Genomic DNA, 14,953 nt, shown 5'->3' with positions numbered 1-14,953 from the left:
CTGCACCGAGGGTTTCCACAAGAAGCACCTTAAGAAACGTTTCTGGAGGAAAGTCACCACCTACTAGTTGAAGAGGTATCTCCTTTGAGCACACAGCTCTGTTCACAGCCTGTTTCTCAACGTTTGGGAATCCTTTAACAGTTTACGGAAGGCCACCCTTTAAACCAATCCCATAGCGCTCTTCTCCATAACCTGATTTTAGAGGTGTTTCATTATCTCTAATTACTCGGGGTAAATGGTGATTACTCAGTGTTTTAATCATCAGTTTGGGCAGCAGTTACTCTAAACTCAGGGAAGCCCAGACTCCCATGGGTATTTTTGGAAGGCACAGAGACTAGTTGGTGCATGCTTTCTAGTACCTCTTGCACACGGTCCCCAGGTGAGCCCCGGCCGCTTCCCGAGCTGGAGGCATTGGTGTCCCAGCCAATGTGGCAACTGAGGGTTGGGGCGCCGTGTAGGCTTCCTGACCCGGGCCTGCCAGGCGAGGCGAGGCCCCGTGGCTGGATGGGAGGATGTGGGCGGGGCTCCCATCCCCAGAAGGGGAGGCGATTAAGGGAGGGAAGAAGGGAGGGGCCGCTGGGGAAGACTAAGGAGGAAGGGAAGAAAGAGAGGGAGGGAGAGAGAAGGAAGGAGTAGATGCGTGAGGGTGGTGCTGGAGGGTGGGAAGGTATAGGAGCGCGAGGCCTGGCCCGGAAGCTAGGTGAGTTCGGCATCCGAGCCGAGGGACCTTAGCCAAAGAGACGGCGCTGCTACCCAGCCTGAGTATCTGGTCTACGTCCCTGATGGGATTCGCGTCCGAACCGTCTGGAGTCTGCAGCGACCCAGTCTCTGGCCCTCGCCCAGGTTCACTGCAGCTGTCTAGAGGTCCCCAGGAACAGCTGCAGGCGAGACCCCGTCTGCAGAAACGTATGGTAAGTTGGACAATCTGGCGAGGGGTTCGAGGTGCATCAGCAGTGGGAGAAGCTGGTGGTGGGGTTCAGGCTGTAACTGAGGCAAAAGGTGGCCTGTTTCTCCTCCCTTCTCCAACAGTGGTGTTGGGGATGGGCATGGTGGGGCTGAAAAGCGCCTCCATAGATGTGGCTGAGGCTATCCAACTCATTTTGGGAAGGTGCGGGCCAGGAGAGGCGGGAAAGAGACAAGGCTTTGGTAGGAGGTCATTGAGGAGGACTGTGGGTTTGGGATGAAGATTTGACGCTGGCCTGGTGGTTTCGATCCCCTTGGGAGAGGAGGGAATCAGGTCTGTTTCACCACGAGTAGGGGACTGAGTGAGGGACTGCGGTGCTGGGAGAGAAAACCTAGCCAGAGCTGGTTCTGCCAGAGACTGTAGTCCTGCTTAGCTCTAAAGCGCGACCTGGGATGGAGGGGCTTCGTCGAGGGGAGTGTCACCTAACCTGGTCCCCAGCGAGGGGCGCCCCCGAGAGCTGATGAACTGCAGCTACAGAACTCTAACCCACCTTCACGAGCTATTTTCTTAGTTGTGGGCACCCATGCATCCTGCCTTCTGTCTCTCTCTGTCTCTGTCTCTTTCTAACACACACACACTGGAGATGGGGGTATGTAGTTAGTGTTCTATGCCAAAAGGCTACCTGTGCCGGTCTTCTAACATGTTGTGTCTGGTGAGGAGGAGCCGGCAGGGCTAATGAGGAGCTTCTTGGCTCCTGATGTCCTGAACCAACCCAAAGAGTCCGGAATTTCGGGTCCCTACAAACACTCAGCGGAGTTGGACCCCCGAGACTCGGAAAGTTTCCCGCCACGGCTTTGATTGATGGTTTTCGAGTATCTGGGTTTATGAGCTGAAGGTTTTGTGAAAAGTTGACTCACCAATAGGGACATATTCAGTAAACTGAGGCTATCAATTAAATTTTGGAGAAGATTGTGGGAAGAAAGTGAAGTCTGATTGCCTATCACGAGCTGCACCATCCCCCATCAAGAACAAGCCCAGGAGATGAAATTTTTCTTTGGTTTATGTTTTTTAATTTAAAAAACCAGAGGAGGAAAGCATGATTAGAGAGAAATCCTTGTGAACTTGAAATTGAAACAATTCCTTCGCCTGTTTTCTTGGTTTGAACGTCGGGAGCGCTCCCGACACCGCCAGAGACTCCCTAGGACAGAGGATTGTCCCGAGATTCCCAACGTCCGCCCCTTCCACTCTCCCCTTGCTCCGCGTGCGCCAGTCACCAGCACATCTCTATCTCCTTTCCTCATAAAAAAAGAAAGAAAGAAAGAAAGAACCAAATAAACAAATCAACAATAAGCTCTTTGCTCCCTCCAGCCCTTTCTCACTTCGTCCCAGCCGCAACGGGGGTCGGGGAGGGCGAAATCGGCTCAAAAAGCTGTGCGGCTGGTGGTGCGAGCGGACTGTCGCTCAGGGGCGCCCGCGGCCTCCGCACCCCGGCCAGCGGTGTGGGATGGCGCCAGGCAGCCAGGGCCACCGGGGAAGGACATGACTCCATCCTTTACGTTCCTTTCTCAAAGGTTTCCCGCAAGAGCTTCCCCCACCCCGAAAACCGAGTTTGTGGGGAGAGAGTATGGAAACCAACTAGGCACGTCGAGTTCTTAAGCGAGAAACACGGAATGGCCTCCGCAAAGAGGCCGGGTGGAGCGGGCTCGGGGGCAGGAATCCTGGGACTCGGGTCCTCGGATGGACTCCGCGCAACGACCTGCCTGGACAGGAGAGTTGCGCTTTCTGAGGTTCGAACAGGCCTACGCGTGTGGCATCTTAGGGTAGTCAGTCATTGCCTGAGCTGTGTGTTGGTGAACTTCTTGAAGGAATCTTTGCTGCGATTCTGTAGCTGGTGCAAAGGAGGAAAGGGGTGGGGGAAGGAAGTGGCGCGCGCGCGCGAGGCGGCGGCGGCGGGGGGGGGGGGGGTTGTTCTGGGGGTGGTGGTTTAAAAAGTAAGCCAAGCCGGAGGGAGAGGGACTCGTTCGCAGAGGTCGCCAGCAGGCCGAAAGCTGTTGCCGGTTTTGTAGACTCTTGGGATCGCGCTGGGGTTTCCTTTCCGCGCCGGGTCGGAGTTGTAAAGCCTTTGGAACTCCGAGATCTGAAAATGGGATGCGCTCTTTCTTCGGCGACGCCTGTTTTGGAATCTGTCTGGAGCTAGGAGCCCAGACGTCCGCCCCACCGCCTTGAATGGCACCGCCGACCGGTTTCTGAAGGATCTGCTTGGCCGGAGCTTTCGCTGCGGTCGGCCGACACCGTGCGGGAACTTTGGCGGTGCGACTAGACAGTACTTCAGAAGCCGCTCCTTCTAACTTTCCCACACCGATCACACCCTGACACCCCCCGCGGCGGGCTGCGTTGGCGACGGGGTCAGCGGCTGGGAGCTAGATCCGCTAGGGGTCGGATGCCTGTCGCTAGAAGCATTATTTGGCCTCTCGGAGACCCTGTGGAGGAAGTGCCGGAGTATGCGAGTGTGTTTGCGTGTGTGTGCGCGCGCTCGGAGGGTCCCTACGCGCTTTCCTTTTCAAGTAACTCTCAGTCGTGAGTCTTTGGAAAGCTGTCGCTGCGGTCCCCCTCCCGGCCGCATTTAAGCTGTGTCGGCGCCGCAAAGCGCAGCGTCTTCCATGCACCCTGATCCTCCAGCTTCAGATAACCAGGGTCCCGGTCTGGCCAGATGGCACTGAGCACCGCAGGTAGAGACGTGTTCCAGGTCCCCTGCGCGCAGCGCCTACGACCGAGAACCGCGCCAGCGGCGGGTGTCCCGCCGAGGGCTCCGCAGAGCAGGCGGGGACAACTCCCAGACGGCTGGGGCTCCAGCTGCGGGCGCGGAGGTTGGCCTCGTTCGCAGGGGCTGGACCCAGCCGGGGTGGGAGGGTGGAGGAGGGGCGGGCGGGCTCCTCGGTGAGCGGGGCGGGGCCTCTGGGTCCACGTGACTCCTAGGGGCTGGAAGAAAAACAGAGCCTGTCTGCTCCAGAGTCTCATTATATTCAAATATTCATTTTAGGAGCCATTCCGTAGTGCCATTCCGAGCAACGCACTGCCGCAGCTTCTCTGAACCTTTTCAGCAAGTTTGTTCAAGATTGGCTCCCAAGAATCATGGACTGTTATTATATGCCTTGTTTTCTGTCAGTGAGTAGACACCTCTTCTTTCCCCCTTCTCGGGATTTCACTCTGTCCTCCCATCCCCGATCGCTGTCTGTCCCTCCCGTCGGATTTCCCTTCCAGTGTCCACGCTCTGCTCTCAGGCGGCGCTGCCGCTCTCTTCCTGGCCTCTGCAGGCCCGACGCTCGCTCGAAGCGTGCGGGTGCCTTTTAAAGCGCTCCCACTGCCTTCTCAGATCCGCTGCGTTGCAAGAAAGGGGGAGCTCCAGGGGACCGAGAGATGAAAGGTCCGCAGGTCGGGGCTGTCCCTCGAGGGCTAACCACTCCCTTCCCCGTCCGGTCCCACTCGCCTGGGAAGGCCAGTTCCTTGCCTCATGTCAAAAAGCCCGTGTTCGCTTCTGAATCACCCCCACCCTCTCCCTGGGAGCAAGACTTTTTAACTGAGCATTTTCAACGTATCGGCCACCATGAAATAAATCACAAAGTCACCGGGGCAGACCCCCCCGACTCCTTTCTCAGTCACTGGACCCTGCCGCCCTGTCCGAGCCGGGTCGGCGTTTGCTCTCTTCTCCCTCCCTCCTGCTCTTAACCAGCTAGAAGTTGTGGAAATTGGGCTGGAGGGCGGAGGAAGGGCGGCGGGGGTGGTGGTGGTGGTGGTGGAGGAGGAAGAAGGGGTGGGGGGAGGCTGGAGGTCTGAAGAGAAGAGCGGTGGCATTTTAATTCTCCCTCCCCCACCCCCTTTTACCCCCTCAATGTTAACTGTTTATCCTTGAAGAAGCCACGCTGAGATCATGGCTCAGATAGCAGTTGGGACAGGATGGAGGCTATCTGATTTGGGGTTATTTGAGTGTAAACAAGTTAGACCAAGTAATTACAGGGCGATTCTTACTTTCCAGCCGTGCATGGCTGCAGCTGGTGTGTATGTGGGGAGGGTGTGAGGGAGAAAACACAAAACTGGATCTTTCGGACCTGTTTTACATCCTGACCGTCCGCTGCTACCCCTATATTCATATGCAGAGACATCTCTATTTCTCGCTATTGACCGGTGTTTATTTATTCTTTAACCTTCCACCCCCCCCTCCCCCTCCCCAGAGACACCATGATTCCTGGTAACCGAATGCTGATGGTCGTTTTATTATGCCAAGTCCTGCTAGGAGGCGCGAGCCATGCTAGTTTGATACCTGAGACCGGGAAGAAAAAAGTCGCCGAGATTCAGGGCCACGCGGGAGGACGCCGCTCAGGGCAGAGCCATGAGCTCCTGCGGGACTTCGAGGCGACACTTCTCCAGATGTTTGGGCTGCGCCGCCGTCCGCAGCCGAGCAAGAGCGTCGTCATCCCGGATTACATGAGGGATCTTTACCGGCTGCAGTCTGGGGAAGAGGAGGAGGAAGAGCAGAGCCAGGGGACCGGGCTGGAGTATCCCGAGCGCCCAGCCAGCCGGGCCAACACCGTGAGGAGTTTCCATCACGAAGGTCAGTTTCTGCTCCTGGTCCTGGCGGCCTGGGGGTGAGGTGGAGGGGGGTGCGGGGGGGGGGAGCTGGCAGGGCAAGCTGAAGGGGCTGTGGAAGCCCCGGGGAAGAAGAGTTCAGGTTACATCAAAGCTCCAAGTCCAGGAGGCTGAGGAACAGGGCCCGCTTACCTCCAAATTTCCAGAGCTGCCTCGGAAGGTACTTTTCTGGAGCCCGTGGCGGGGCTGGGGTGGGGGTGGGGGGCGTTGGGGGGAAGCGAACGACACCACTCAGGCGTGGGCTAGCCCCAGCGGCGAGCTTTAGCTCTATCAAAGCCGGGTGGGTTTTCTGCCCGTTTTGTTCAAAGCACCTACTGAATTTAATATTACAGCTGTGTGTTTGTCAGGTTTATTCAATAGGGGCCTTGTAATACGATCTGAATGTTTCCTAGCGGATGTTTCTTTTCCAAAGTAAATCTGAGTTATTAATCCTCCAGCATCATTACTGTGTTGGAATTTATTTTCCCTTCTGTAACATGATCAACAAGGCATGCTCTGTGTTTCCAGGATCGCTGGGGAAATGTTTGGTAACATACTCAAAAGCGGAGAGGGAGAGAGGTGGCCCCTCTTTTTCTTTACAGTCACTTATAAAGAAAACCTGTACACAAAGCCGGGGGGGGGGGGGGGGGGGAGTTTAAACGGGGAGTCCGAGGGTGGTGAGTAAAAGAGTTGACACATGGAAATTATTAGGCATATAAAGGAGGTTGGGAGATACTTTCTGTCTTTGGTGTCTGACAAATGCGAGCTAAGTTTTGCTGGTTTGGGAGCTGCCCCACCAACTGCTCCTTCAGATTCATGAAAAGGCACGGTTATTCCCCCCTTAGGCTTCTACTACACACCAGAATTCACCCAATTCCGCATTTTTTTTTTATTTTTTATTTTTTTGCTTTTCTGTCTCAGAAAAGTTCATGGGCCTTTTCTTTTCCCTTTTCAACTGTGCCTAGAACATCTGGAGAACATCCCGGGGACCAGTGAGATCTCTGCCTTTCGCTTCCTCTTCAACCTCAGCAGCATCCCAGAGAATGAGGCCATCTCCTCTGCAGAGCTCCGGCTATTTCGGGAGCAGGTGGACCAGGGCCCTGACTGGGAACGGGGCTTCCACCGGATAAACATTTATGAGGTTATGAAGCCCCCAGCAGAAACAGAGCCTGGACACCTCATCACACGACTACTGGACACCAGACTAGTCCACCACAATGTGACACGGTGGGAAACTTTCGATGTGAGCCCTGCGGTCCTTCGCTGGACCCAGGAAAAGCAGCCCAATTATGGGCTAGCCATTGAGGTGACTCACCTCCACCAGACACGGACCCACCAGGGCCAGCATGTCAGGATTAGCCGATCTTTACCTCAAGGGAGTGGAGATTGGGCCCAGCTCCGGCCCCTCCTGGTCACTTTTGGCCATGATGGCCGGGGTCATACCTTGACCCGCCGCCGGAGGGCCAAGCGTAGTCCCAAGCATCACCCACAGCGGTCCAGGAAGAAGAATAAGAACTGCCGACGTCATTCACTCTATGTGGACTTCAGTGATGTGGGCTGGAATGACTGGATTGTGGCCCCACCAGGCTACCAGGCCTTCTACTGCCATGGGGACTGTCCTTTTCCACTGGCGGATCACCTCAACTCAACCAACCATGCCATTGTGCAGACCCTGGTCAACTCTGTTAATTCTAGTATTCCCAAGGCCTGTTGTGTCCCCACTGAACTGAGTGCCATCTCCATGTTGTACCTGGATGAGTATGACAAGGTGGTATTGAAAAATTATCAGGAGATGGTGGTGGAGGGATGTGGGTGCCGCTGAGATCAGGCATCCCTGAGGATACACACACACACACACACACACACACACACACACACACACACGTTCCCATCCAACCTCCCACACATACCACACAGACTGCTTCCTTATAGCTGGACTTTTATCTTTAAAAAAAAAAAAAAAGAAAAGAAAAAAAACCTAAACATTCACCTTGACCTTATTTATGACTTTACGTGCAAATGTTTTGACCATATTGATCATATATTTTGACAAAATATATTTATAACTACGTATTAAAAGAAAATAAAATGAGTCATTATTTTAAAGATAAACTATGGCCTTTTCATCTTATTTCCTGTTCCATCCTTTTCTGTTGAGATGGCAGCGGACAGAGCGGAAGTCAGGTGGTAACTGGAGGTGTGTGGATTGTAGGGGCAGAAGCAGTGATGGCAGAGAGGTGGTAATCACCAGGATGAATTGTTTTCTGCTTTCATTTAATGTTAGCAAGGATGCAGCACCCTCTTCCGTCTGGGCGACACATGTCCTGGGGAAACAGTGGGATGAAAGTAGTGGATCGGACGGCCTGGGACTTCTGGCACATCTTTTTTTTTTTTTTTTTTTTTTTTTTTTTTTTTTTTTGTTTGTTTTTTGTTTTTTTGTTTTTCGAGACAGGGTTTCTCTGCGTAGCTTTGCGCCTTTCCTGGAGCTCACTTGGTAGCCCAGGCTGGCCTCGAACTCACGGAGATCCGCCTGGCTCTGCCTCCCGAGTGCTGGGATTAAAGGCGTGCGCCACCACCGCCCGGCAACTTCTGGCACATCTTGATTGTGCTCACCTGTTGAGTGGGTCACCTGCATTCCAGAGTGAGAAAAAGGTCTTAACTGGAGGAAACTCATTCCCACCTTTGCCTTGAGGATACCGCAGAGCGTCTTCAGTCCTGGCAGGCATCTTTGTGTTTTTGAACCAAATCCAATCCACACACTCACATTAATGTGGGTGTATGTGTGTGTCTCCTTTCAAAGGGTTTTGTTTTTAGACTCCGCCTACCCTTCCAGACAGAGCCTTGCTATGAAGTCCTGGCTGTCCTGGAACTCACTCTGTCTGGACTAGGCCTCAAACTCAGAGATCCACCTGCCTCTGCCTCTTGAATGCTGGGATTAAAGGTGTCTTTTTTTTTTTTTTTTAAACTGGATTTTATTCAATAAAACAAATAATGGGCCTTACCTTGAAAAAGTTTAGTGAGCACTCATACAACATGCAGGATTCTCCATTGTTGAGTGACTGTTTATCTTTGTCCTACATTCCCTGAGGGAAGGCTTTTGTCAAGGTCAGAGTCCCATTATTGTGTTATGGAAGGGGATTGGCAGTAGGATGGGATACTGAAGGGTCTGAGTTTCTAAGTGGGCCCCATGAAAGTGTGATATGTTATGGCATCTGTTGAGTCATGAATCTCTTACTTTCTGTTTCTCCAATGCCCCCTCCATCACCCTCTGGAAGCAGACAGAATCTGATCCGTCCCATGGAACTGAAATTTGCAGAAGGGGTTCTTCAAGGAGAAAAGACTGACTTGGGGATACAGTGAAAAGAATGATCTTAGCTGGAGGTGTAGCTGTAGCTCGTGGGCAGAGGGCTTGCCTAGCAGTCAAGAAACTTTGGGCATGATTCCAAGCTTGAGGCAGGGTGTGGTGGTAGAGGTGATGCACATGCCTGTAATCTTAGCTCCCCAGGTGGTAGAGGCTGAAGAATCACAAGTTCAAGGTCACTCTCAATTACATAGCAAGTGTCTGACTGGCCTGGGTCAGAAAGACACAGACCTTGTCTTTAAACAAAAAGGGGGGGGGCGGTGAGGGAGCAAAGGGGGGGGGGAGAAGACATCAGTGTGCTTAGAGATGAGGAACTTCTTCAGTTAAGGACAGGAAGAGCTTTCTGAAAAGATATGTTTGTCGTTTAGGGAAACAAAGGACATGCCTTTGTCTTTTCTCATTACCAACAGTTAAATTAAGTCCTGGTCTGCTCAGGCTCATTTCTTCTGTTGTCCATTTGCTCTGGTAGGCTTGAATGGGTTTGGGGTAGAAGCAGTGGGGGTCTTGATCCCCTGGAAAGGGCCAGGAGAAGCGCCTCTCTCCATTTCTGCATTTGCCTCTGAAGGTGAAGGTCTGGGTGGTGTGTCCGGCACACAGCCCAGGGGCAGCTTAGCCTTTCGGTGTGTGTCCTGTGCGCACATCCCTGCATTCTTTACCACATAGTGTTGCATGTGCTTCTGGGAGTCCAGTGGATAAAGCAGGACTCATTTTTGTTTTTAATTACTGAAGTTCTACAGTCCTGCAAAAGGAGCAGCTTAGTGGGAACCAATATAAATAGAAGTGAGGTGGTTGCCAAAGCCCCAGCTCCCTGGAGAGCGCAGGTGGAGAGAGGAGATCAGAGCCCCGGGCAAAGGCAGCAAGACTCCACAGCTCCACCTAACTCCTTCCAAGGAGGGTTCTTTCCCATTGCTCCAGCCTTACTAGCCACTGCCCCTTTGATTAAAAGTACTGGGCCTGAATCAAGCATTTGAGGGAAGCCCATATGGTTCTCCTTTGGGAGGCCTCGTTTTGCTTTGCCTGGTCTTCAGCAACTCTGAGAAGTCAGTGTCATCATTGTAAGAGAGCCCCAGATCTCCAATGGTCCTAGCCTTGCGGCTGTTCAGGTCATTTTCAAGCAAGCACTCCCCCACCCCCAACCTCTTCTACTGGCTTATTTTCAGGAATGGATAATGTTGTTTATTTGTTCAGCCAAATATTTGGTCTGGGGAATTTACCGTGAAATTCTGTGAATTGCATATACCTAGTTAACAAAATAGTCCAAGTGCCACAAATGTCAGCATGGAAAACAAGGCGCCATGATCGGCTTTAACCCTTCAGACTCCTCCTGAGCGAAGGCCTAGGAGGAGATGGACTTGAATGTGAAGAGTCCCTAAATTAGGTTTTGCTTTAGACTCGGCCCAGGATCTCATGAGAGTTTGGATCTAGCTTGGCATCTACCCCTTTTATAGTCCCTATTCCACACCCCCCGTACCCCCTCCCCCCGCCAAGAGAGATGATTCCATTACTTAAAGATGGGGAGGGAGAATCGCCCTCAAGGAGTTCAGCAGTCTTAACCACATTAGAAGAGCTGCTGACTCGATCCCTGCCCACCCTAAAACTGGAACCGGCTTCCTTGGAACTTAAGAGAGAGAGAGAGAGAAAAAAAAAGCGTTTGTGTGGGGGCTTTCGTTGCGTAATTCGCTTAGAACCTGCCAGGTGACCTGCTGACTTTGTTTTCTGTCTTGACGGTGCTTCATTCCACCGGCCCCCTAGCCGCGGGGCAGCGTCCCACTGTGAGGGCCCCGCGTGGCCCTGGAGCTGGCAGACCCCACTCGTCACCCCAGGCTTTGGACGAACTTCAAGATCGGGGCCCCAGCGACCGCCTCCTGCCCGCTCCTGCTGCAGGCCGGCCGCCCGGGGGGAGGGGGGCACCAGGGGGCGTCCTTCCCGCCCCGCCCCGCCCCACCCCGCCCTGACCCGCCCCGCGCGCGAGCGTGCACCTGGTGGCACCACCCCTGCCCCGGACTGTGGTTTCAGGTCCCCCAGTTCCAGCCCAGCGCGCGTCTGGCTCGTCCACCCGCCGCGGCGCAGCCTAGGTGAAGCTTGCGAAGACAGGCGGTTCTGATTAGCGCACGCCAAGTCCTTAGGGCGGTTGCTCGGCGTATTTAACGTGAAATGGGGTCACTCGGCCGCGTAGAGGCTCAGAGACTGGGGGTCGGAAAAGGGGGAGAAGACTCAATATGTGGAGCGGTGAGAAGGGTTCGAGGTCTTTAAGGGACCTCAGTGGGGAGCCGAGAGCGGGAACTGGGGAGTGAGCTCTTGACATTGAGTTCACAGTGGCTCTACACACCCCAGGGACTTAATAGGGACCTGCATGACCTTGGGAACAAACCCACTGATTGAGGATCCCATGCGACCGGCCACTGAAGAGCAGGCCTTGGCCTCTTGGGGGCATACAGAACTTCAGGTCCTGGCTGAACTTCCTGGAGAGCCTGACTTTACTCTTCCCCAATGTAACTAGTGAGAAGGGAAGAGGTGAAGGCTTAGGGTGTGTCACAGTAGAGCGTGGGTCATGACAAATCCATCATGCGTGATGCCAGCACTTCAGATGGCCGCCTTTAGAAGCCACAGTCCCAGCCAGCTTTCCTCTCTAAAGGTGAGCCTGGGAAAGGAGAAGAAAGCTCACCCTGAGGCCCAGGTGTACAAACAATCAATATTTGTTCTTAATGATGCTTCTACCTCTAACCAGCACGCCTCGCACATTCTCTTTCACAATGAAAGAAATAAAGCCTCAGCAACATGAATGACCCAGCATTGGAAGACCGAGAGTACCTCCCAGAGGAATTCAGAATGACTTGCTGGGGTGCCTAATTAGAAATGATGTACACGGTGAGGGTTGCCATGCGATACAAACCAGCACAATTCAGAAAACCATAACTAGAAATCAACCCTAGGAAAGGAAGGGCCCGGGTCTGAGTTGGGAAGGTTCCATTCACCTGTGCACTCAACATCTAGTGACCAGTGACAGAGAAAGAAGAGTTCATGACTGTGCCTCTGACTTAGCAGTGGGGGAAAAGGCCTGGCTTTAGGAAAGATGTTTGGATGGCTCTCAGGGAACAACCCAGGAGCTCAGCAGATGCGGATACAAAACTCGAGAAGTCAGAAGTTTGAGGTGTGTGGTGTTTAATCAGTTCTTGAAAAAGAAATTCATTTGAATCAATTCTTGAAAAAGATATGAAGACGGTGAGGACTGTCCTCAAGTACCTTAAAGCACTGTGGAAGCTTCCAGTCACCTTTGCTTCTTCTTCCTTCCAAATATCCCTTGAAAATGCTGAGTGCAAATCCAAATGCTTTGTAGTAGGCTGCTCAGATCAAAGCATCAGAAAATAGAAGGTTATGCAACCCAGAAATGCTTACTTTTAAGATGTACAAACAAACAAACAAACAAACAAATGAGTGTTTCATGAGGAACGAGGAGCCGAGAAGAGACAGTGATTTGCTGTGCTGAGATGTTGCTAATGAGAATCTCTCAAGTCTGGTTCTCAGTGACTCTTGCCACATTTTCGGCAGAAATCATGATTTCTCGTCACTTTACATAACTTGATTTCTACCTAAAACACTTAAAACAATGAAGCCCCTCTGTCCCAAACCCCTGAACTCCGAAGCCAAGGTACTTTAGCAACATTTTGGGGGTGTAATTTCATTATAACTTTAGTGTGTGTTGCCCCCGTCCCCCACCCAAGTTTTATTAACGTTGCCTTGGCCAACAGTTTTCTAAAGGGTTAAAGCCATCCTTACTAAAGTTTCTCCTGGAGTCATTTCTGTCCCCTTAAGGTAGCAGCCACTGACATCCTGCACAGCTTCCCAGGTTCAGTAGAGAACATGCAGTATGCTCAACTCCAGCTTCATGCTGATTTAATCTTTTAATCCTTGTCACTTGCTTTTCAAAGCAGTTTGTTTCAGTAGAAAGGCCTGAGGGAAGGGCCTAAAACAAGGAAGGGGGGAGGAAGGAGGGGAGGGGGAGGAGAAGGTGGGGAGGAGAAGGTGGGGAGATGGGGGGAAGAGGCTTTCCAAGCCTACTTACTTCAGGGTTACATTGGTTGTCATGTGAAAATCATTAAATACTCTTTTTAAGGACTAACAGCAGTTATGGTCAACATTACTCCTAGGACCCTTGAATCCAGCTATAATCCAGAAGTAGGAAAATGTATCTCCTTCTGAAAGCTGCCTCACAGTGTCCTCTAACTTGTCCACGAAGGCTATGAAATCAACAGTGTCCACCCCCAGAAAGCTCAGAATGAAGCAGGGAATGGGTCAGCCTGCCATTTCTCAACCCAGTTGGTCTGTCTTTGATGTTCCTAGTCTTCACTTAAAGTGATACTTTAAAAAACTTCATGAGAAAGCAAATTTACTTAAAGCAATTCTTTAGGCTTTTTGGTGTCCTGTTCTATCTGCATATTCCCAAATTTTCAGTATGGCGTTCTTTGCTTTTTGTATTGTTTTTCTTAATTTCTGATCAGGGTTATAACTTTTAAATATTTTAGACCCCAACTGTGCGATTGACACCTGCATTAAAGTGGATAATCTCTTTTCCTTTGGGAGTAGAAGGCTGAGCGTAGAATTTAAATTTCTAATCTTTGGCTATTAGGGCCTTGCACATCATATCCAAATCTTAATAAAATTCCTACTGACTTTTCAAGGCTTAGTTTGTGCACTGTGGGTCCAGTAATAAACAGAATGCTCTTTTGTGTTTTAAGTATCCCCAAAAGTGGACATACTAGCTAGCTTCAGGTGTTTTCGTTGGCAAATTTTGTTGGATAATTTGAATCCACATGATTTGATCTTCCTAGTGCATTCAATCCCTGGGCCACGTGCCCCGTTACCTGAGAGGAAGACACACACTAAGGAGTCTGTCTCAAGCATTAGTCACTGACTTCCTCTGCATCCCTCATGCTCTTGTCTTTACTTCTTACAGCCGTTTTTCTTGAGCTTTGAGGATGGTGAGGAAGGGAGCCAGATTTATATAAATGCAGTAATTACCAAATTGAAACCTATTCAAACGGGTAGGCTCTTAGATTCTTAGGCTCTTAGTGACCTTGACACTGTCAACTTTCAGATTTCAGTTGGTTGGGGTCAGACACCGAGGTCCAGTTGCTGAGTGATTTCCAGGAGCTTCTTTTGTGTGCCTTCATAAGGGCAGACAAAAGATGTTTTCCCAATGGGACTCCCTCTTTATGAGGCCTAACCCTCAAAGAAGCAAGCTAATCTCAGGTGATTGGGAGGTTTTAGGGCACTAAGAGGACTTGCCTAGCAGGGTGAAGCCATTTGTTCAATGGTACCTCCGAAGAGTTCATTTACCTTCAAAAGGTAAGCTCTTTTCATTAAAGGGCCCCCTCTCCTTCTCCTGAGACCAGACTTGTTTGCAAAGTGAAGCCTTCCAGTTAACTGGGAAGCAGGGAGTGGGGCTGTTGGTTAGCAGGGAAAGTTTCCCAGTTTTTCACAAATTAGCAGTGTAGAAAATAGACTTACCAAACTGTTCCCTCCCTTAACAGCACCCCCCTCCTGAAAACCTCAGGCTCCTTTGCTCACTATCTTGAGACCAACATGCTTTTCAGGATGCAAGAGCTGTAGGATTTAGCATTTAGCTGCCAAGAGGACAGTTTTGCTAACATTGTTTATTTTGGCAAGCCAGTCAGTGTAGGCTTGCAGGTGAGAGCCCAGGAAAACAGACAGCCACCTCCACCAGCATCCCTCTTCCTTTCTACAGACCTTTAAAAAAACAAAACAAAAAGCTACATAACCCAAAAGACCAGGAGGGAGCTTTTTACTGACTGGTTGGTGCCACTTTGCATGGGAAGGGGTCAGGTTTATCTTGATAGTCTGCTTGCCATTCTGGCTACCCTGCTTATTCTGATAGAACTCCTCTACCCACGTCAGTCTTGGTCTCTGGGGGCCTGTACTCATGTGTAGGCTATTGTTAATTTGCTGGTCACTTACAAGTCTCCAGAAATAGCTCATAATTTATTTTCACCAAATATGCCCCACCTTAGAGACCCAAAAACATGATTAAATAGTGCTTTTCAACA

At 51.4% G+C, this 14,953-nt stretch overlaps 1 protein-coding gene across 2 annotated transcripts; it reads left to right on the top strand.

Moving 5' to 3' along the window:
- The first annotated feature begins 588 nt into the window (after nucleotides 1-588).
- On the top strand, nucleotides 589-7,639 carry Bmp4 (bone morphogenetic protein 4). 2 transcript variants are annotated; one of them, XM_076544841.1, is made up of 4 exons: nucleotides 589-911; nucleotides 3,945-4,069; nucleotides 5,134-5,513; nucleotides 6,493-7,639. In XM_076544841.1, exons 3-4 carry the CDS (start codon nucleotides 5,141-5,143, stop codon nucleotides 7,347-7,349), a joined length of 1,230 nt encoding a protein of 409 aa, XP_076400956.1. In that variant the 5' UTR covers nucleotides 589-911; nucleotides 3,945-4,069; nucleotides 5,134-5,140; the 3' UTR covers nucleotides 7,350-7,639. The 2 variants fall into 2 exon arrangements, with proteins under 2 accessions (XP_076400956.1, XP_076400957.1); XM_076544842.1 differs by lacking the exon at nucleotides 589-911 and adding an exon at nucleotides 2,902-3,633.
- Nucleotides 7,640-14,953: the final 7,314 nt, after the last annotated feature.

This window comes from Peromyscus maniculatus, chromosome 9, assembly GCF_049852395.1.
Source record: "Peromyscus maniculatus bairdii isolate BWxNUB_F1_BW_parent chromosome 9, HU_Pman_BW_mat_3.1, whole genome shotgun sequence".
In the NCBI taxonomy this organism is placed as follows: Eukaryota; Metazoa; Chordata; class Mammalia; order Rodentia; family Cricetidae; genus Peromyscus; species Peromyscus maniculatus.
Note: the sequence above shows the minus strand (reverse complement) of the source record. Positions and strands in the feature narration are given on the sequence as shown.

Bases quoted from the DNA above. Each gene is read 5' to 3' on its own strand.
- Bmp4 (XM_076544841.1), top strand. From the start codon at position 5,141: ATGATTCCTGGTAACCGAATGCTGATGGTCGTTTTATTATGCCAAGTC. The intron at 5,514-6,492 runs GTCAGTTTCTGC...AACTGTGCCTAG, and splicing joins GAGGAGTTTCCATCACGAAG to AACATCTGGAGAACATCCCG.